The sequence below is a fragment of the Oncorhynchus clarkii genome, chromosome 10 (genome assembly GCF_045791955.1).
Source record: "Oncorhynchus clarkii lewisi isolate Uvic-CL-2024 chromosome 10, UVic_Ocla_1.0, whole genome shotgun sequence".
Lineage (NCBI taxonomy): Eukaryota > Metazoa > Chordata > Actinopteri > Salmoniformes > Salmonidae > Oncorhynchus > Oncorhynchus clarkii.
This window is the reverse complement of record NC_092156.1, coordinates 18,271,774-18,293,438: the sequence shown is the minus strand read 5'-3', so window position 1 is coordinate 18,293,438 and position 21,665 is coordinate 18,271,774. Positions and strand designations below refer to the sequence as shown.

Sequence of the window (21,665 nt, the reverse complement as noted above, 5' to 3'; positions counted from 1 at the left end):
CATATACAGTTACTGACAATTGCTTAAAAAATATTACTAAATGATGACAGTGGGCTAGTCTACGGTCTGATAAAAGGTTGTTTTGCCTTTTGGAATTCGACACAATTTTGCATGTTTCCATTCATTAGGAAACTTTAATTCCTTCAAAAAATATGCCTAATTGCAGCTGCAATATATGGTGCTGCTAGTCAAAGAAGTTTGTCAATGAGATAAAGCCAGGTGACTTGTCCTCAGGTAATCACATTGATGCTTTGAGCACTTCATCAGTTGATGCCTGTGGTAATGTGAAACTGCAGGCTTTTGATGATTTTGTCAATAGAATTAACAATGTCCCTTTCATTGACAGGATGACTCATACGTATTCAGCATTAGACTGTTCACCTTATTTTCAAAATAATCTGCAAAATGATTAGCAATGTCAATAGGTTTTGTTTTTATTTCCTAATTTACTTCCACAGTGGATTGATACTATGTGCTGGATGTGCCCAGGAGGCCTTTCACAGTATTCCAGACTGATGTGGGATTGTTTTTGCAGACAGTGAAAGCTTTTTTTGTACAAAATAATATTACATTCGGATGATTCAGTTACACAGCATAGTTCCGCGGGTTTCCTGTACAACATTATATCAGATTCGAATTGTGAGTTAATAGCATGACTCTTTGCCTCATATCACTGTGTAAAAACCACACATAGCTCATTGTCTATCCATGGCGATGGGCTGACCTTCACAGTTTTTCTATTATTATTTGGGCATTGCGATCAACCATCCTTATAAAATGTTGTGAAACATTCTACTACATGATTTATGTTGTCTTCAAGGTAGACCAATTCCCAAGGCATATCTTTTAAGTCATCAAGAAAATGTTTACAGTTCCAGTGTCTTGGAAATGTATTCAGACCCCTTGACTCTTTCCACATGTTGTTACATTACAGCCTTATTCTAAAATGGATTAACAAAAAGAAAAATCCTTAGCAATCTACACACACAATACCCCATAATGTCAAAGCTAAAACTAGTTTGTAGAAATGTTTGCAAATTGACATAAGTATTCAGACCCTTTGCTATGAGACTTGAAATTGAGCTCAGGTGCATCCTGTTTCCATTGATCATCCTTGAGATGTTTCTACAACTTGACTGGAGTCCACCTGTGGTAAATTCAATTGATTGGACATGATTTGGAAAGGCACACACCTGTCTATATAAGGTCCCAAAGTTGACAGTGCATGTCAGAGCAAAAACCAAGCCATTAGGTCAAAGGGCTCTGAGACAGAATTGTGTCCAGGTACATATCTGGGGAAGGGTACCAAAACGTTTCTGCAGAATTGCCTTCCCTAAGAAGAAAGTGGCCTCAATCATTATTAAATGGAAGAAGTTTGGAACCACAAATACTCTTCTGAAAGCTGGCCGCCCAGCCAAACTGAGCAATGGCGGGAGAAGGGCCTTGGTCAGGGAGTTGACCAAGAACCCAATGGTCACTCTGACAGAGCTCCAGAGTACCTCTGTGGAGATGGGAAAACATTCCAGAAGGACAACTATCTCTGCAGCACTCCACCAGCACTCCTCAGTAAAAGGCACATGGCAGCCCGCTTGGAGTTTGCCAAAAGGCACCTAATGACTCTCAGACCATGAGAAACAAGATTCTGTGGTCTGATGAAACCAAAATTGAACTATTTTTGGCCTGAATGCCAGGTGTCAAGTCTGGAGAAAACATGGCACCATCCCTAAAGTGAAGCACTGTGGTGGCAGCATCATGCTGTGGGGATGTTTTTCAGCAGCAGGGACTGGGAGACTAGTCAGGATCGAGGCAAAGCTGAACGGTGCAAAGTACTGTAGAGAGAGATCCTTGATGAAAACCTGCTCCAGAGCACTCAGGATCTCAGACTGGGGCGAAGGTTCACCTGCCAACAGGACAATGACTCTAAACACACAGCCAAGACAACAAAGGAGTGGCTTCGGTCCAAGTCTCTGAATGTCCTTGAGTGGGCCCAGCCAGAGCCCGGACTTGAACCCGGTCAAACATCTCTGGAGAGACCTGAAAATAGCTGTGCAACAACACTCCCCATCCAACCTGACAGAGCTTGAGAGGATCTGCAGAGAATAATCGGAAAACTCCCCAAATACACGTGTGTCAGAGAAAAATCTCAGAGAATGTATAACTCTTTAATTCATCAGAGGCATGGTCACATACTGTATATCATCCAGGTAAGATACATGTGAACATGGTTGCCTGTACACACACCCCACCAAAATTGATGGTTGAAATGTTAAATGAACCTGTAGCCATAGTATATAGTATCTGTATATATATATATATATTGCAACACCACCACCTTGTCTGTTCCTGTCCTTTCTAATAATAGTTTAACCACTGACGCTGACCTGTTCATCAGTAGCACAATTTTCCAGGTGGTGATTGCTAGAACATGCACGTTGTTTTTATGTACCGAGTCATAGACTTCATTGATTTTATTAGGAAGGCTACACATCTTTAAATGGGTGGTATACAGTCCTTTCTTTGATAATTGCAAATCAACAGAATGTGAAATTCTTGTAGATGCAGTCATTGTGTTTTTAGTGGAATGCGGGATTCAGAAGTCATGGCAAAGAGGGAATGAACTAAAACAGCCAGGGGATCATTTTTTGTGTCTCGGGAACAGTTGGCCATTTCTGTACATTTTGTCCACAACCGGTGCAACTCGGGTGCTCCGGCCCCTGTGTTCTTTCATGACAGAATATAGTACTTGCTTATGTCATGGGGAAAGTGGTCATTCATCCCATAGTTAGTTCCTTTTCATTCTCTGCCCCTGCTTTTGACCATTTCATTCTGTTTTGAAATGTTCAAAGCGCACAATAATTGTGCGAGGTCTGCCTCTGAAAGATTTCCCCATTCTATGCACCCTAAAGAAGGTGATTTTCTCCACCAAATCAGGGAGCAGTTTCATCTTTTTAGTCATAAATTCCTTCACACTATACTCTTGTTTGATATTATCTGTCTCAGAAATCCCAGAAAATAATAGATTGTCTCTCATTCCCCAAGATTGTACACCAAGCAGTGGTTTTTTAGTTTAAAACATTCCCTACTACACAGTGTATCTTTGTGGATGGCAACATATGTTCATAGATACAGTGGGGAGAACAATTATTTGATACACTGCCTATTTTGCAGGTTTTCCTACATACAAAGCATGTCTATCATTTGTATCATAGGTACACTTCAACTGTGAGAGATGAAATCTAAAACAAAAATCCAGAAAATCACATTGTATTTCTTTAAGAAGCCCTCCTGTTCTCCACTCATTACCTGTATTAACTGCACCTGTTTGAACTTGTTACCTGTATAAAAGACACTTGTCCACACACTCAATCAAACAGACTTCAACCTCTCCACAATGGCCAAGACCAGGGAGCTGTGTAAAGACATCAGGGATACAATTGTAGACCTGCACAAGGCTGGGATGGGCTGCAGGACAATAGGCCAACAGCTTGGTGAGAAGGCAACAACTGTTGGCGCAATTATTAGAAAATGGAAGAAGTTCAAGATGACGGTCAATCACCCTCGGTCTGGGGCTCCATGCAAGATCTCACCTCGTGGGGCATCAATGATCATGAGGAAGTTGAGGGATCAGCACAGAACTACACGGCAGGACCTGGTCAATGACCTGAAGAGAGCTGGGACCACAGTCTCAAAGAAAACCATTAGTAACACACTACGGCGTCATGGATTAAAATCCTGCAGCGCACGCAAGGTCCCCCTGCTCAAGCCAGCGCATGTCCAGGCCCGTCTGAAGTTTGCCAATGACCATCTGGATGATCCAGAGGAGGAATGGGAGAAGGTAATGTGGTCTGATGAGACAAATAATAGAGCTTTTTGGTCTAAACTCCACTCGCCGTGTTTGGAGGAAGAAGAAGGATGAGTACAATCCCAACCGTGAAGCATGGAGGTGGAAACATCATTCTTTGGGGATGCTTTTCTGCAAAGGGGACAGGACGACTGCACCGTATTGAGGGGAGGATGGATGGGGCCTTGTATCGCGAGATCTTGGCCAACAACCTCCTTCCCTCAGTAAGAGCATTGAAGATGGGTCATGCTGGAAGACCCAGCCACGACAACGACCCGAAACACACAGCCAGGGGCAACTAAGGAGTGGCTCCGTAAGAAGCATCTCAAGGTCCTGGAGTGGCCTAGCCAGTCTCCAGACCTGAACCCAATAGAACATCTTTGGAGGGAGCTGAAAGTCCGTATTGCCCAGCGATAGCCCCGAAACTTGAAGGATCTGGAAAAGGTCTGTATGGAGGAGTGGGCCAAAATCCCTGCTGCAGTGTGTGCAAACCTGGTCAAGAACTACAGGAAACGTATGATCTCTGTAATTGCAAACAAAGGTTTCTGTACCAAAAATTAAGCTCTGCTTTTCTGATGTATCAACTACTTATGTCATGCAATAAAATGCAATTTAATTACTTAGAAATCTTACAATGTGATTTTCTGGATTTTTGTTTGAGATTCCATCTCTCACAGTTGAAGTGTACCTATGATAAAAATTACAGACCTCTACATGCTTTGTAAGTAGGAAAACTTGCAAAATCGGTAGAGTATCAAATACTTGTTCTCCCCAATGTACTATATTATCTATATTACTTAGATTTAGCAAACAATTGTATTTTCCACAGCGAGAGAGGGACCGTACCACTGCTCACGGTCATTAGTACTATCGGCCAAGATCCACTAGCTAGCGATGCTTAGCCTATCTACGCTAGCTTCGTCCAGAGTGGCTCATCATGCTTGATGGTTCAGTCTAAGTAAAACAGGTGATGGATCAAACAATGTAATGAAGTGCTCTAGATAGGGAATAGGCCTCTGTTCTCTCTCCTGAGAATTCGTAAAGAAAAATATAACTTTTTCTACACACTTTGTTCTTGGCAGAAATGCATCAATCCTGTAGTTATTTATTGACCATGCATGTCCTGAGTGGCCTTTACATTAACATATGAATCCATGCCAGGGAAAAACACCCATCAATGTCCTCTTTTAGGAATTAAAGAAAACTTGAGTCTCTTTAAACGTTTTCTCGACTCCATTCAACTGCTTATCTTACCAGTCTTTTCTAGTGTGTTCACTTTTGCACTAAAGATAGTGCGTGGAGGATGTCAAAATCTACGTGAAGCAGGTATTTAGTCTGTCACAAGTAAGTCATAGAGGTGAAATTTCCCCACCACCAAAGAAAGAAAGCAGAGTTTTAAAAGGCTCTGCTGCTGCATTTGAGTATTTTGTCTTTTTGGCATGCATTCCAGTTATGTTAAGCGATGACAAGCACCCTAATGGGACCGAATACTCTTCAAACCCTCAAAACCTTGCAGAAATCCCAACAGTGAAAAAAATACAAATGTGTTTTTTGTGTTCTAGTGAAGACCGCCCTAAAAAGTGAGGCCATCCACAAGCCCAGAGGGAGCCTTTCTAGCAGTCTCTCCCAGGGAGTTTCTCTGATGCTAGCCCAGCTGCTGTTCCAAGGCTTTGAGAGGAAGCCCAAGGAGTCGCCTGGAGCTCCCTGGACTGGGGCTTCGCTAGTCCGCTGCCAGGTATCAGAGCAGAGGAAGCCTGCTGCCTACTATGACACCTGGGGTTTCATGTAGAGCCTTGCACTGACTGTGACAGCTGGAGCAGCTGAAATCCCAGAGGAAGTCACTAACCAAAGGCCTAATCTGGCATCTCAGATTGGCATGTTTGGTAGGGAGAAACTGGGGTGAAAGAGGGAGGTACTGCTTGAACTTAAAACCACAGATTTTCATTTTCCATTGCAAAAAGAAATTATACAGCATGCCCTGCTGAACATGACCCCAGTGTGTTACCCCTGTGACTTAAATTCTTTCCTTGGGGAATAGAAGGGATTGGAACAAGAAGGGGTTATTCTCAGATCTGCCAGCTGGTTCTCTTTGAGGAGAAAAGGGTATGTGGAAGAGGGCAAAGTAAGTGTCTGACCTGACTCTCCTTGTCTGGCATTCCCCCCCAAGCCAGCCATTGTGGATCTGCCTGGGTAAATTGGACCTACTTATCCTGAAAAGACAATTATGAGCAAGGTGGAAAAGGAAAATGGCCACTTCATCTTCGAGTGGAGAGGGAAAAGATAGCAGAGGCTCTGTAACTTTTTCCCCACCTTGTTGATTTGGATGGTGACGCTGTTTGTTTGGGCTGGAAAGCATGCAGTCTTCAGTAAATAATCCTGATTTCAGACATTCCTCTTGAGCCACTGCATTCAGACATCCTGTCTGGCCTATTGCAGACCAAGCCACAATACAATAGCATGCAGTAGGTCACAGGAAATCCATTTGAGATCATTAACTAGTAAATGTCACAAAGAATTTGGGTGAGCAACAGAGGGGAAGAGATATCTGAAATGTCTACAGATGTTTCCTGCTTTGTCCTAGAGCCCAGTGAATGAGCTACTGAAACCTAAAAGTAATCTTCAAGAAGAAGCACCGATTATTTAAACAAAACACAGTGAGGGAAAATGCTTTGAGCCTCAGACATGAAGAGATTTCCCTTCTTGGGGGATTTGAGTGTGTGTGGATTTGAATGTGTGCGTGCGCATGCACATGTGTTTTTGTGTGGGTTTGACTGTGTGCGTAAGCAGGTGCATGCATGTGTGTGTTTTCCTTTGTGGGTGTGTGTGTTCGTGAGTGTGTGAGCCTGTGCATGCACATGTGCTTGTGTTGACCTGTGTGTGTACTGCAGAGCTGCTGTAAGGACAGACTAAAGGCTTCGTTTGGATCCAGAGTAAAGTGAACAGCAACAGATGCTACCAGAAGCCTGTTGTCAGAGGAAATACCCTTCACATGACCACGGAGTGGCAAGAAGCAGAGAACACACACACACACACCGACAGAGCCAAAACAAGCTGCCAGTGATCCCCCTGCGAGCCTCTGGTACATGTTTAGCTATGAGCCTGGAGTGTGTGTGTTTGCGACAGAGAAGGGCTATCAACCACCTTCATCAAAATATATCCATGTAGCATCATGAATGTCCGTGGAGCCTACTTTATGTGACCGTTCTAGATATCTGAAAATAGGAAAAGAGAGAGCTGCTGAGCTCTAAAAGTCCTCTTCATCTTTTATCCGAAATAGGGGGGGAAATGATGGTACCATTTACAGGCTGCATTTAAAGCAGGATAAACTGCAAACGTCTGACTATTTAACAAGAAACATACAATTTATTCCCTGTCATTATGCAAAGTTAGTTAGAGACCAGCTACCTACTATATTGCTATGTATGGATCGTAATATGTACTGCTATTGAGCCCCGGACCTAGGTACTTAAATGGAATTGCTGCAGTGACTACCAAGCAATACAAATGTGAGTATCAATACTACATCTGCTATTTCGACAAGCATTACGAAAAGGTTATAGTTTAAACTTGACAACAGCTTAATAGCACAGATTGGTAATTAATTAACAACTGATATAATGAATTAACCTATGAGATGTTGATCCATGCTTGGGGTGGTTCTGGTTGTGTGTGTGTGTGTTTTACATTGGTTAACCCTAAACCATGGAAACAATTTCCCGTTGAATGACAAACATCATGAATGCTCACCTTGGCTTTGTTGATGGTACAGTGCAAAGCGTTGTTTTCCTGGTCATACAGTAAACTGAAGTCCAGGGTCCCCAATGTAGCTTTAGGAGAGAGAGAGAAACATTTTTTTATTTGGCTTCAACTACATGCTACACACTATGGAAGAGAGAGAGAGAGAGAGAAAAAGAGGAGACTACAACAGAAATCAGACGACAGAGTGGAGATGCCTTCAACTGCTTGCTTCAAACACACCACAACTGTGTTTAACCTCACTTCATACGTCTGCCAATATAGAGTAAAAAAATGTCATGCCTGATCTACTCCATAGGGTCCATCTGGAGCACATATGTCAGAGTCAAGGCCCGCGGGCCACATCCGGCCCGCAAGAAGGTTTTTTACGGCCCCTGGGATGATCTTGATTTATTATTAGAACCGGCCCGCAGCAAGCCGGCAGCCCGCAGATCTTTTACACGCACCAATACTACATTTCCCACAATGCAAAGGTGACGCACCGAGCAGTAGGCTGCTTCATTTCAATATTTATTGGCACAGCAGTCGTCAGCATCACAGTAAAATTAACTTTCAGATACCCATCAAAAATGGCAAAACGGAAGGTGGATACTGAGAACCGGGGGTTTCAAACAAGGTGGGAGTCGGAGTATATGTTCACGAAGGTAGCTGGAAAACCTGTGTGTCTTCTGTGTGGAGAAAGTGTGGCGGTACTGAAAGAGTATAATCTGAGACGACATTATGAAACGAAACACGCGGACAAAAACAAGAATATGGACATGGAACAAAGGCTACAAAAGGCAGAGGAATTAAAACGAGGCCTCAAATCTCGACAGGCTCTGTTCAAAAAAGCCAAATCACAAGGCCAGGCTGCTGTCAAGGCCAGTTTTATTTTGGCAGAAGAGATCGCTAAATCAGCCCGGCCATTTACGGAGGGGGATTTCATCAAAAACTGCATGATTAAAGTTTGTGACGAAGTTTGCCCAGAAAAAAGGCAACTCTTTTTAAATGTGAGTCTGAGCAGAAACACCATTGCCGAGAGAGTAGACCAGTTGTCCATCAATCTAAAAGAGCAGCTTGTGAAAAAGGGAAAAGATTTTATTGCATATTCCTTGGCTGTGGATGAGAGCACCGACATTTCTGACATTGCCCAGTTGTCAATTTTCATCCGCGGAGTGGACTCCAACCTAAGCGTGACAGAGGAGTTTTTGGCTTTACGTCCTATGCATGGCACAACTACGGGGCATGATTTGTATGAAGAGGTGTCAAGATGTGTAAATGAGATGGAGCTGCCTTGGGAAAAACTCGTGGGTTTGACAACCGACGGAGCACCTGCGATGTGTGGACACAGGAGCGGACTGGTGGCGAAGATACGGGAAAAGATGCAAGAGGAAAACGCGACAGGTGAGCTGACAGCTTATCATTGTATCATACACCAGGAAGCGTTGTGCGGTAAAGCCTTGAAAATGGAGCATGTAATGAGCATCATCACGCGCACAGTTAACTTTATCAGAGCCAAAGGTTTGAATCACCGCCAGTTCAAGGCATTTCTGACGGAGTTAGAAACGGAGCATGGTGATTTGCCTTATCACACAGAGGTGCGATGGCTAAGCCAGGGAAAGGTGCTTCAAAGATGTTTCGAGCTTCGTGAGGAGATTTGTCTGTTCTTGGACAGCAAAGGGAAAGACACAACACAACTCCGAGACGAAATGTTTCTGTGTGAAATGGCTTTTCTGTGTGACATTACGAGTCATCTGAATGCAATAAACTTGCAGCTGCAGGGTCGGGATCGTGTCATCTCTGATATGTACAGTACAGTGAAGGCATTTAAAACCAAACTGACTCTGTGGGAGACGCAGATGCGGAAAGAAAATTTGAGCCACTTTCCCAGCTGCCAGACCATGAAAGAGAAGCTCTCTACCAGTGCGTTCCCGAGCACACAGTTGGCTGATAAAATAGGTATGCTTGCCGCTGACTTTCGACGCCGATTTGCTGACTTTGAAGCACAAAAAAGCAGGTTGGAACTGCTCGGTAACCCATTTGCTGTTGACGTGGAAAGCTCACCACCAAACCTCCAAATGGAGTTGATTGACCTCCAATGCAATGATGCACTGAGGGCAAAATATGCGGCAGTGGGTGCTGCGGAGTTCGCCCGTTTCCTCCCCGGCACAATGCCCCAGCTGCGCATCCAGGCTGCTCAAACATTGTCTATGTTTGGCAGCACATACCTGTGTGAACAACTGTTTTCTTTGATGAACCTGAACAAAACATCACACAGAAGTCGACTTACTGCTGAACACCTCCACTCAATTCTGAGGATTTCTTCAGCTCAGAGCCTTACCCCGAACATTGATGAACTTGTGGAAAAGATGGGACACCACCAAGTATCACCCTCAACCTCAAACAAGTGAACATTACTGTGCAATCACATATTTAGAGTTTTTACTCAGTTCAAGTTTAAAAGTTAAAATTTAATATTTGTTTTCACTGCATGTTACTTCTCCTTAAACAAAGTGTTGTTTTTGATTAATAGATTTTTGCACTTTATTTTTTTGTATTTCAATCCAATTATATTTTAAAAATATTTCAGTTGAGTGGATGATAGAAAATTGCTATTATTGTTTTTTCTTTGAAGTAAATTTAGCCCACTTTTGCTAAAATAGAAAATATAGTCTACTGATGGTGCCTTGAATACCGGTTTCTTTCATTTAATGTTCATGTTATGGGGATATTTATATAAAGGAAATTTGTCTTTTGTGTCTGTTGAAAATTAAAGATTACTGACAGAGCCATAAGAAAATATTGCTTTATTTATCTGATCATATTGTAATATATTTGTTAGGTTTTCAGTAGGTTCAATTAGGTTCACTAGACTATATGCGTCATTTAAAATTTTTTCAATGAACATTCGAACAGTCCGGCCCTCGTCTTGTAGCTGATTTTTTTATTTGGCCCTCCGTCCATTTGACTTTGACACCCCTGATCTGGAGTATAAACTCTTCCAAATGTTTCATTAACTACATGATCATACAAAATAATCATTTCATTAGCCCTATAAAGGCCTGTCCCACAGCATGGCCCAACACCTGAAACAGCATTACATTGTGCCACTTCCTGTCAGAGAGACCGTTAGTCCAAGACCTTGATACCGCCTGTGTTTGTCTTCTCGCTGGCATCTGGAGGGTGCATTAATTCAATAAACATTGCAGCACGTTTGCCCATGGAGGTTGTGTGTGTGCGTGATGCTACGTAGAAAGGCAACAGAGGACACCCGAGGGATTAAACCAGGTTTGTTTTCGATTATCGAGATTGGAGCCCGGGCCGTGACTTCAATCTCTAATACATTTATGAGATGCTGGGGGGGCGGCATTCAGCGGAAGCTTGTGCTCTTTTTTTCCTGTGGAATTGCCTCTCAGATTTGTTTTTCTTTCTACTGTCCCTTCGTCACCCCCACCAACAATTTTCTGCCCCTTCGTTGCCTCGTAGCACGTAGCTTGTATCAAATCCATTACGCCATGTCGTGTCATTATTTCTGTGCTCTAAAAAGGAACATATCGCTGCAGGCAGCATTTTCCCAGCAGCAATCACGCAGAGAGGGGAGAGGGAGCAAAAATGGGCAGGTAATAAAGCCATTACGCTAAATTCAGGGAGGCATGCAACTGTATAGATCTGGCCGATACGGGAGGAGTATCTATTCCCATCTATTCAATGGCTAAACATGTATCTCTCTCTCTAACTAAAAGTGCTCTGTGCTTTTGGTTTTCGCATTGCAAAGCTATCAATTGGTTTCTTCAAAGGCTTGAAAATTCTGGGGCAAAAACATGTTTCCATACTATAACGTACCATCTGTATTCTATTGCAGGGGAAATACAGTAAGCCAACACATACAGTATGGCCGGAGCCACAGGTTGTCTCGCCACAGCATGGCTTTCAGCTGTCTGATGACATTTGGCCTCACAGATCATTAGATGTGTTAGTACCTCAATGTTCTGCAGTTGTATGTGTTTCACATCCATGGGTGGGCTTTCCTGGTACATATAACTGTAAGGGTAGAGTACCTACTGCTCTAGTTTGGCAGCTTGTGTTATGTCACTTGCAACCTCTACACTGCAAAGTGGTGTAGCAGCAACCTACAAACAGGAAGAGAAGGAGCACAGTAACTTACAGACCAACTAACAAACAACGAATGACATCACAGGAAGAGAAGAAGCAGCACAGTAACCTACAGACCAACAAACAACGAATAACATCACAGGAAGAGAAGAAGCAGCACAGTAAACTACAGACCAACAAACAACGCATAACATCACAGGAAGAGAAGAAGCAGCACAGTAAACTACAGACCAACAAACAAACAATGAATGACATCACAGGAAGAGGAGAAGGAGCACAGTGTCGTGTCTTTGGCTATGCCGGATTAAGTGATATGACATGCTATTCTATAAAATAATTTATCCGTCATTAATATTACCTGATTGAGCTAATCATGTAAATGTAATTAACTAGAGTCGGGCACCACGAAATAATATTTATAGAGCTGTTATCTTCCGAATAAACTCTTAAAGACCTAGTAATATTTTACATCCATAGCAGTCAATATTAATCATAATCTTAATTCAGTCTCGTCTGAAAGTTGTAAATTCTTGGTTATCTGCACGAACCCTGGCTCACAAGTTGAATCAGCAATACAAAATGGGGTTTAATTACTTATTTACTAAATACCTAACTAATCACACAGAATTACACATACACATAATTAAATCATAACTTGATTCCAAATTACGTCATAAAGGAAAACGCCCCTAGCGGGCGAAACAGATATGACAGCTTGTTACACAAAAGAAAAGGGGCTGGGTTTGAGTGAAAGAGCAGGAAGACTGAGGAACAAAGGGCGAAGCTGTGCTATCGTAAATACAGTATCTTATGCATCCTAAATTACCGCCCATTTGGAAAAAGAAAATGCAATAAATATTTACTCTGAGCTGCATTTTGGTAGGTTGGTGGAAGATGGAAGGCCGTATTGCCCAACCGAGTCCTTTTGTTCTTTTGAAGAATGTCTCTGCTGGTAAATTGAATACGTTATAGTAACGTCGTTGTGTGGTAGACGGGATACTATGTCTGTTCCTTCCTAACCCTCGTTTGCAGCGGCTGTTGCTAACTCAACAGCTAGGAGGTATCACTTCTGTAGTGAATAAGAGTTCAAAGTTCATACCATTCGCAACCAAAGCTCACGCTGATGTTGGCTTCGTTCTGTAGTTATTATCTGAACCATTCTGACATCGGACCGTCGTCCTCACGTCCTCGGAACAGGAGGTTACATTGTCGTCAAGGGCTTATACAGTGGGGCAAAAAAGTATTTAGTCAGCCACCAATTGTGCAAGTTCTCCCACTTAAAAAGATGAGAGAGGCCTCTAATTTTCATCATAAGTACACTTCAACTATGACAGACAAAATGAGAAATTCCAGAAAATCACATTGTAGGATTTTTAATGAATTTATTTGCAAATTATGGTGGAAAATAAGTATTTGGTCACCTACAAACAAGCAAGATTTCTGGCTCTCACAGACCTGTAACTTCTTCTTTAAGAGGCTCCTCTGTCCTCCACTCGTTACCTGTATTAATGGCACCTGTTTGAACTTGTTATCAGTATAAAAGACACCTGTCCACAACCTCAAACAGTCATACTCCATACTCCACTATGGCCAAAGTAACAAAGCCTACCATCAGTAACACACTACGCCGCCAGGGACTCAAATCCTGCAGTGCCAGACGTGTCCCCCTGCTTAAGCCAGTACATGTCCAGGCCCGTCTGAAGTTTGCTAGAGAGCATTTAGATGATCCAGAAGAAGATTGGGAGGATGTCATATGGTCAGATGAAACCAAAATATAACTTTTTGGTAAAAACTCAACTCGTCGTGTTTGGAGGACCAAGAATGCTGAGTTGCATCCAAAGAACACCATACCTACTGTGAAGCATGGGGGTGGAAACATCATGCTTTGGGGCTGTTTTTCTGCAAAGGGACCAGGACGACTGATCCGTGTAAAGGAAAGAATGAATGGGGCCATGTATCGTGAGATTTTGAGTGAAAACCTCCTTCCATCAGCAAGGGCATTGAAGATGAAACGTGGCTGGGTCTTTCAGCATGACAATGATCCCAAACACACCGCCTGGGCAACGAAGGAGTGGCCTAGCCAGTCTCCAGATCTCAACCCCATAGAAAATCTTTGGAGGGAGTTGAAAGTCCGTGTTGCCCAGCAACAGCCCCAAAACATCACTGCTCTAGAGGAGATCTGCATGGAGGAATGGGCCAAAATACCAGCAACAGTGTGTGAAAACATTGTGAAGACTGTCATTGCCAACAAAGGGTATATAATATATATAATTTGCAAATTAATTAATTAAAAATCCTACAATGTGATTTTCTGGATTTTTTTTTCTCATTTTGTCTGTCATAGTTGAAGTGTACCTATGATGATTACAGGCCTCTCTCTCTCTAAGTGGGAGAACTTGCAATTGGTGGCTGACTAAATACTCTTTTGCCCCACTGTATAGGAAGGGAGAGGAGGGCTTGAAAAGTTTGAAAAGTTTTATAGCCCATGTCCCTTCACAAGGGCAGGCCACTGATTGAGCAGAGCCCTATTTTATGAAAACCCAAATCTCACATTTTAGAAGCTAAAATCACATTTCATCCCATCACGAATAATTTCATATTCAAACATTTAAATTGAACAACAATTCCTTGTGAATCCGATAACTCTGATGTGTAGACTTTCCACTGTAGAGTTTGTCATCTTATCATTGATGAGAATGTCTCAGATGACAACCGAACTGACATCATATTCATTAAGTACCACCGCATATGTTCAATTGGTCGCATTACCAGAATATAGTTCATTTCCCCCCACCTTCTGATTTTCCCAGAATCTCTATGTTAACCAAGAGTTTTGCAAATGTAACCTCAGTAGGGTAGAGAGAGGAAAAAGGGGGAAGAGGTATTTATGACTGTCATAAACCTACCCCCCAGACCAACGTCATGACAACAGTAACCTTCAGACCAACAACAAGCAGGAGGTCTCTCAATGTGCATGCAGATACAGCCAGTCAAAAACACAAGACAGCTGATCGAATCCATGTCCGCAGAAAGTTCACTGCAACAAAGAATTGAAAGGCTCATTGGAGTGATGTTAAGAAAATAATTTCCGCCACATAAATTACAACTCTGGCTGTAGGGACAGCCGGTAATTAAGGGAAATGACAATAATACAAAGCGCGGGCCGTTTGGAGCGGGAGCCGGATAAGATGAGTAATTTTAATTGAACACAGTCTAATTCATCAGCACTGACTGGCAGCAGCCTTGGCTTGGTGCAGCCGTCCATCCCCATCTTACACAACATTTTTCTTTGATTCCATAAACGGTGCCCAAAATTTAGGCCTACCGCTTTGTGATTAACCTTAGAGTGCCGGCCCACTCTACAGTGCCATAGAAAACTTTGAATCTTTCTCCCCGTGTGCATATTAGAAAGCACTTTGTGGGTGCATTAGTGGGCTAGGAGAGCTTTGTCTTTCTTTCTTTTGTTGGGGCACTCAGTGGCTTCCGAGAGAGAGATGTACACGTAAATGCCAAAGTTAGATGTGTGTGTGTGTTCAAGTTTGTTTATTTGTCATTTATACAGTACATGAAGTACATGCTCCCTTGCAGGTTCACCACATGACAATGCAACATCTATAGGAAAGTAAGTTAATAAGAATAATAACAATAAAAGCTCAATTAATAAAAATAGGACACAAATTGCCTTTCTCTCAGAGAGAAAGAGAGCGAGAGAAAGAGAGAGAGGTGAGAGATGGCACTGGCCGCCTAATTCCGCTGGTGTGTGTTAGTCTTGCCTGATGAGCCGAAAGCTTTATTAAAAGCTTTCAGGGCAACGTGCAACATTAAATCCCTTCCCTGCGCATTTCCTGGTGACGCACAGATCAAGGCTTCTCAAAGGTTACCTACATTTGGAAGCACATTAAGAGACGGTGTCAGAGAGCCCATCAAGCAAATGAGCACTTCTCTCCTCTCGGCCAAAAACAGCAACAGCAGACGAAGCGCTTCATTATGTGGTTGACAAAAGGGCCACCATTGTTTAGGCGCGGCCACATTGGGGCCTCTGTGTGCTTAATCAAAGCTCATCTAGTTCAATTAAAATGAATAAAATCTTAATTAAGGCTGTGGGTATCGCCTAAATGGGCCTCTTCACTGGGTCTAAGCGTCTGGACAAGTCCTCCTCGATCGTCACTAAACACAACCCCATTACCATAATCATATTTCCATTGTGCCCCACAGAAGTCAGGTGGTAAACACAACCTGGCTATCTCCATGGTGATCGAGGAGGGCAAGAAAAAAAGAGAAAAGAAACAGACCTCTTGTTGTTGTTGGTGGCGAACGGATCGCAGGAATCCTAGGACATGCCGGCGGGCATTACTGTAAAACTAATCATAAAATGTCAAAGCCATAAAGGCTCAAAGAGAGAAAGGCAATGTTTGGATTCGAGTAGCCAGGGTGCATGGAAGAGCAAGATTATACCTGACCCAGAATCCTTTAGTCCACTCCTGGGGTCGGTGGCATTATCAAATGCAGAAAACGATTCCTTGCCTTGACGGAAACCACAATCGTAGTGCTCTGCGCTGCATATCAAATGGGTGACTAAGGCTTAAAGTGAATGATACTATGGAAATCAGGATGTGATACTGTACGGTTGGAGGCAATAATAACGCTAATAGACCTGTGCTGTCTGATGTGAAAGTAAGACAGTGTCATTAATGCAAGTGTCATTAATGCAATATGTAAAGAGTGTCTGTGCACTCAAGGTACAATAGTGTAAATCATTGTCTTATAGACAACATAAATACATAGAATGGCAACAGTATTTTCAGTGCATTCGGAAAGTATTCACATCCCTTCCATTTTTCCACATTTTGTTATGTTATAGCTTTATTCTAAAATGGATTAAATAATACAAATTTCTTATCTACCTACAAACAATAACCCATATTGACAAAGCGAAAACAGCTCGATTGGAGTCCACCTGTGGTAAATCCAAATGATTGGACATGATTTGGAAAGGCACACACCTGTCTATATAGGGTCCCACAACTGACAGTGCATGTCAGAGCAAAAACCAAGACATGAGGGCTAAGGAATTGTCCGTAGAGCTCTGAGACAGGACTGTGTCGAAGCACAGATCTGGGGAAGGGAACAAAACTATTTCTGCAGCATTGAAGGTCCCCAAGAACACAGTGGCGTCCGTCATTCTTAAATGGAAGAAGTTTGGAACCACCAAGACTCTTCCTAGAGAGCGAGAGAAAGAGAGAGAGGTGAGAGATGGCACTGGCCGCCTGGTCAAACTGAGCAATCGGGGAGAAAGGCCTTGGTCAGGGAGTTGACTCACTCTGACAGAGCTCCAGAGTTCCTCTGTGGAGATGGGAGAACCTTCCAGAAAGACAACCATCTCTGCAGCACTCCACCAATCAGGCCTTTATGGTACAGTGGCCAGACGAAAGTCACTCCTCAGTAAAAAGCACATGACAGTCCGCTTGGAGTTTGCCAAAAGGCACCTAAAGGACTCTCAGACCGTGAGGCACAATATTCTATGTTCTGATGTAACCAAGACCAAGAACTCTTTGGCCTGAATGCCAAGCGTGACTTCTGGAAGACACCTGGCACCATCCCTACGGTGAAGCACGGTGGTGGCAGCATCATGCTATGGGGATGTTTTTCAGTGACAGGAACTGGGAGACTAGTCAGGGTCGAGGGAAAGATGAACAGAGAAAAGTACAGAGAGATCCTTGATGAAAACCTGCTCCAGAGTGCTCAGGACCTCAGACTGGGGCGAAGGTTCACCTGCCAACAGGACAACAACCCTAAGGACACAGCCAAGACAATGCAGGAGTGGCTTCGGGACAAGTCTCTGAATGTCTTTGAGTAGCCCTGCAAGAGCCCAGACTTGAACCCGATCGAACATCTCTGGAGAGACCTGAAAATAGCTGTGCAGCGACACTTTCCATCCAACCAGACAGAGTTTGAGAGGATCTACAGAGAAGAATGGGAGAAACTCCCCAAATACAGGCGTGCCAAGCTCGTAGCGTCATACCCAAGAAGACTTGAGGCTGTAATTGCTTCCAAAGGTGCTTGTCACGCCCTGGCCATAGAGAGGCTTTTATTCTCTATTTTGGTTAGGCCAGGGTGTGACTAGGGTGGGCATTCTAGTTTCTTTATTTCTATGTTTTCTGTTTCTATGTTTTGGCCTGGCATGTTTCTCAAGGCCTGCTCGCAGAAGTGTTTTAGGGAGCATTTGACAGTGATGAGGGGTGGTCGTTTGACCACGGAGACATAGCGGATACAGGCAATGAGGCAGTGATTGCTGAGATCCTGATTGAAAACAGCGAAGGTGTATTTGGAGGGCAAGTTGGTCAGGATAATGTCTATGAGGGTGCCCATGTTAACGGATTTAGGGTTGTACCTGGTGGGTTCCTTGATGATTTGTGTGAGATTGAGGGCATCTAGCTTAGATTGTAGGACTGCCGGGGTTTTAAGCATATCCCAGTTTAGGTCACCTAACAGTACGAACTCTGAAGCTAGATGGGGGGCGAACAATTCACAAATGGTGTCCGGGGCACAGCTGGGAGTAGAGGGGGTGTGAGAGACTTATTTCTGGAGAGGTTAATTTTTAAAATTAGAAGTTCAAACTGTTTGGGTATAGACCTGGAAAGTATGACAGAACTTTGCAGGCAATCCCTGCAGCAGATTGCAACTCCTCCCCCTTTGGCAATTCTATCTTGACGGAAAATGTTGTAGCTGGGTATGGAAATTTCAGAATTGTTGGTGGCCTTCCTAAGCCACGATTCAGACACGGCAAGGACATCAGGGTTGGCGGAGTGTGCTAAAGTAGTGAGTAAAACAAACTTAGGGAGGAGGCTTCTGATGTTGATATGCATGAAACTAAGCCATTTTCGATCACAGAAGTCAACAAATGAAGGTGCCTGGGGACACGCAGGGCCTGGGTTTACCTTCACATCACCCGAGGATACAGAGGAGGAGTAGGATGAGGGTACAGCTAAAGGCTAGAGGTCGCCTAGAGCGTTGTGGACAAAGAATAAAAGGAGCAGATTTCTGGGAGTGGTAGAATAGATTCAGGGCATAATGTGCAGACAGGGGTATGGTGGGGTGCGGGTACAGCGGAGGTAAGCCCAGGCACTGAGTGATGATAAGAGAGGTTGTATCTCTGGATAAGCTGGTTATAATGGGTGAGGTCACCACATGTGTGGGAGGTGGGACAAAGGAGGTATCAGAGATATAATGAGTGGAATTTGGGGCTCCGCAGTAAACTAAAACAATAAGTAACCTAAACAACAGTATACAAGGCATATTGACAAATGAGAGAGACATACAGCGAGGCATAAAGTAATCACAGGTGTTGATTTGGAGAGCTAACTAAGACAACAACGGGTGAGACAACAACAGCTAATCAGCTAAAACAACAACAGGTAAAATGGCGATGACTGGGCAGAGAGGGTCGGTTAACTACACACATAGCCTGAGTTCGTGGCTGGGGCCGACAGATATATAAATATATATATATATATATATATATATATTTAAATGTAAAGACAGTGAGCTCCAAAAGTATTGGGACTGTGATTATCCATAATCATGGTAGCATCCACAATAATGTAGAAGTGTTTCGAAAATTATTCTATTCTTTTTTACAAAAATTACAAGTACAAAAAGTGCTGCAATTTCTAAACAGTTCATGGATGACAATACCCTCAAATTAAAGCTGACAGTCTGCACTTTAACCTCATAGTCATGGTCTAATTTCAAATCCATTGTGCTAGAGTACAGACCCCAAACAAACATTCTCAACTGTCCCAATACTTTCGGAGCTCACTGTATTTCTAATGATAAATTCCAGCATTTACAAATGCATGCAGACCGTATCCCACAAGTGAAAGGCCTGTCATTGGAATAGCATCATTACATGATTATCTAAAAAGGTTTCCCGCTGACCTTTTCAAAGACTCATCTTTGACATTTTGCAAATTTGGCAGTATTTGATGGCATTTGCGCCTAGACACCGCTTTCTTCTCTGTGTAAAGATGTCCTATTTGACAGAAATCAGAGTTTCTTATGAGAAGAAAGCATATGATAATTGTGTTTTGAATCTGTCTATTATGTGACGATTACACCGTCTGATTCTTAAACTATTGGGTATGAATAAGTGCAAACGCAGCAAAAAAAGAAACATCCCTGTCTTTTCAAGATAATTTGTAAAAATCCAAATAACTTCACAGATCTTCATTGTAAAGGGTTTAAACATTGTTTCCCATGCTTGTTCAATTAACCATAAATAATTAATGAACATGCACCTGTGAAACGGTCATTAAGACACTAACAGCTTACAGATGGTAGGCAATTAAGGTCACAGTTAGGTAAACTTAGGACACTAAAGAGGCCTATCTACTGATAAACACCAAAAGAAAGATGCCCAGGGTCCCTGCTCATCTGTGTGAACGTGCCTTAGGCATGCTGCAAGGAGGCATGACGCCTAAGACAGCGCTACAGGGAGTCAGGACGGAGAGCTGATTGTCCTCGCAGTGGCAGACCACGTGTAACAACACTGCACAGGATCGGTACATCCGAACATCACACCTGCGGGACAGGTACAGGATGGCAACAACAACTGCCCGAGTTACACCAGGAACGCACAATCCCTATCACTGCTCAGACTGTCCGCAATAGGCTGTGAGAGGCTGGACTGAGGGCTTGTAGGCCTGTTGTAAGGCTGGACCAGACAGGACTGGCAAGAAGTGCTCTTCACTGACGAGTTGCGGTTTTGTCTGAACAGGGGTGATGGTCGGATTTGTGTTTATCGTCGAAGGAATGAGCGTTACACCAAAGCCTGTACTCTGGAGCGGGATAGGTTTGGAGGTGCAGGGTCCGTTATGGTCTGGGGTGGTGTGTCACAGCATCATCGAACTGAGCTTGTTGTCATTGCAGGCAAACTCAACGCTGTGCGTTACAGAGAAGACGTCCTCCTCCCTCATGTGGTACCCTTCCTGCATGCTCATCCTGACATGACCCTCCAGCATGACAATGCCACCAGCCATACTGCTCGTTCTGTGCGTGATTTCCTGCAAGACAGAAATGTCAGTGTTCTGTCATGAAAAGCGAAGAGCCCGGATCTCAATCTCATTGAGCACGTCTGGGACCTGTTGGACCGGAGGGTGAGGGCTAGGGCCATTCCCCCCAGGAATTGTCCGGGAACTTGCAGGTGCCTTGGTGGAAGAGTGGGTCAACATCTCACAGCAAGAACTGGCAAATCTGGTGCAGTCCACGAGGAGGAGATGCACTGCAGTACTTAATGCAGCTGGTGGCCACACCAGACACTGACTGTTACTATTGATTTTGACCCCCATTTGTTCAGGGACACATTATTCCATTTCTGTTAGTCACATGTCTGTGGAACTTGTTCAGTTTATGTCTCAGTTGTTGAATCTTATGTTCATACAAATATTTCCACATGTTAAATTTGCTGAAAATAAACGCAGTTGTCAGTGAGAGGAAATTTCTTTTTTTGCTGAGTTTATATTACCAAACCTAAGATATATTTTACAATATATATGCCATTTAGAGGATACTTTAATCCAAAGCAACTTGTAGTAATGCGAACATACATTTCATATTGGCGGCCCCAACAAGAATCGAACCCGACTTTTGAAAGCACCATGCTCTACCAACTGAGCCACACTGGACAAGTGAAAAGGTCAGCCTTCATCGCTCCAGTTTGAAGGCTTATGTGCTCACACCAGTTCAGGGAATCATTTGATGTTTTCAGACATGGATGTCCATTGATATTATCCCCTATTAATACAATTGTTTGGTCCTTGCCTGGTGAATGCTATACCAGTGCTATTCTTGTTTATTTTACAGAATGACTACTCACTCACTCACTCACTCACTCACTCACTCACTCACTCACTCACTCACTCGCTCGCTCACAAAATGTGATCAGTCACGCCTGCTCCCGCTCCCTCTCTCAGGCACT

At 43.3% G+C, this 21,665-nt stretch overlaps 1 protein-coding gene across 1 annotated transcript in view; it reads right to left on the bottom strand.

Annotated features, from left to right (window-relative positions):
• Positions 1 to 21,665, bottom strand: part of LOC139418081 (double C2-like domains, beta) — a 282,128-nt gene that overhangs the window by 83,798 nt on the left and 176,665 nt on the right. The window contains exon 9 of the mRNA XM_071167258.1: positions 7,589 to 7,668. Within this exon, the coding sequence (XP_071023359.1) occupies positions 7,589 to 7,668 (80 nt within the window). The remainder of the gene's footprint in view (positions 1 to 7,588; positions 7,669 to 21,665) is intronic.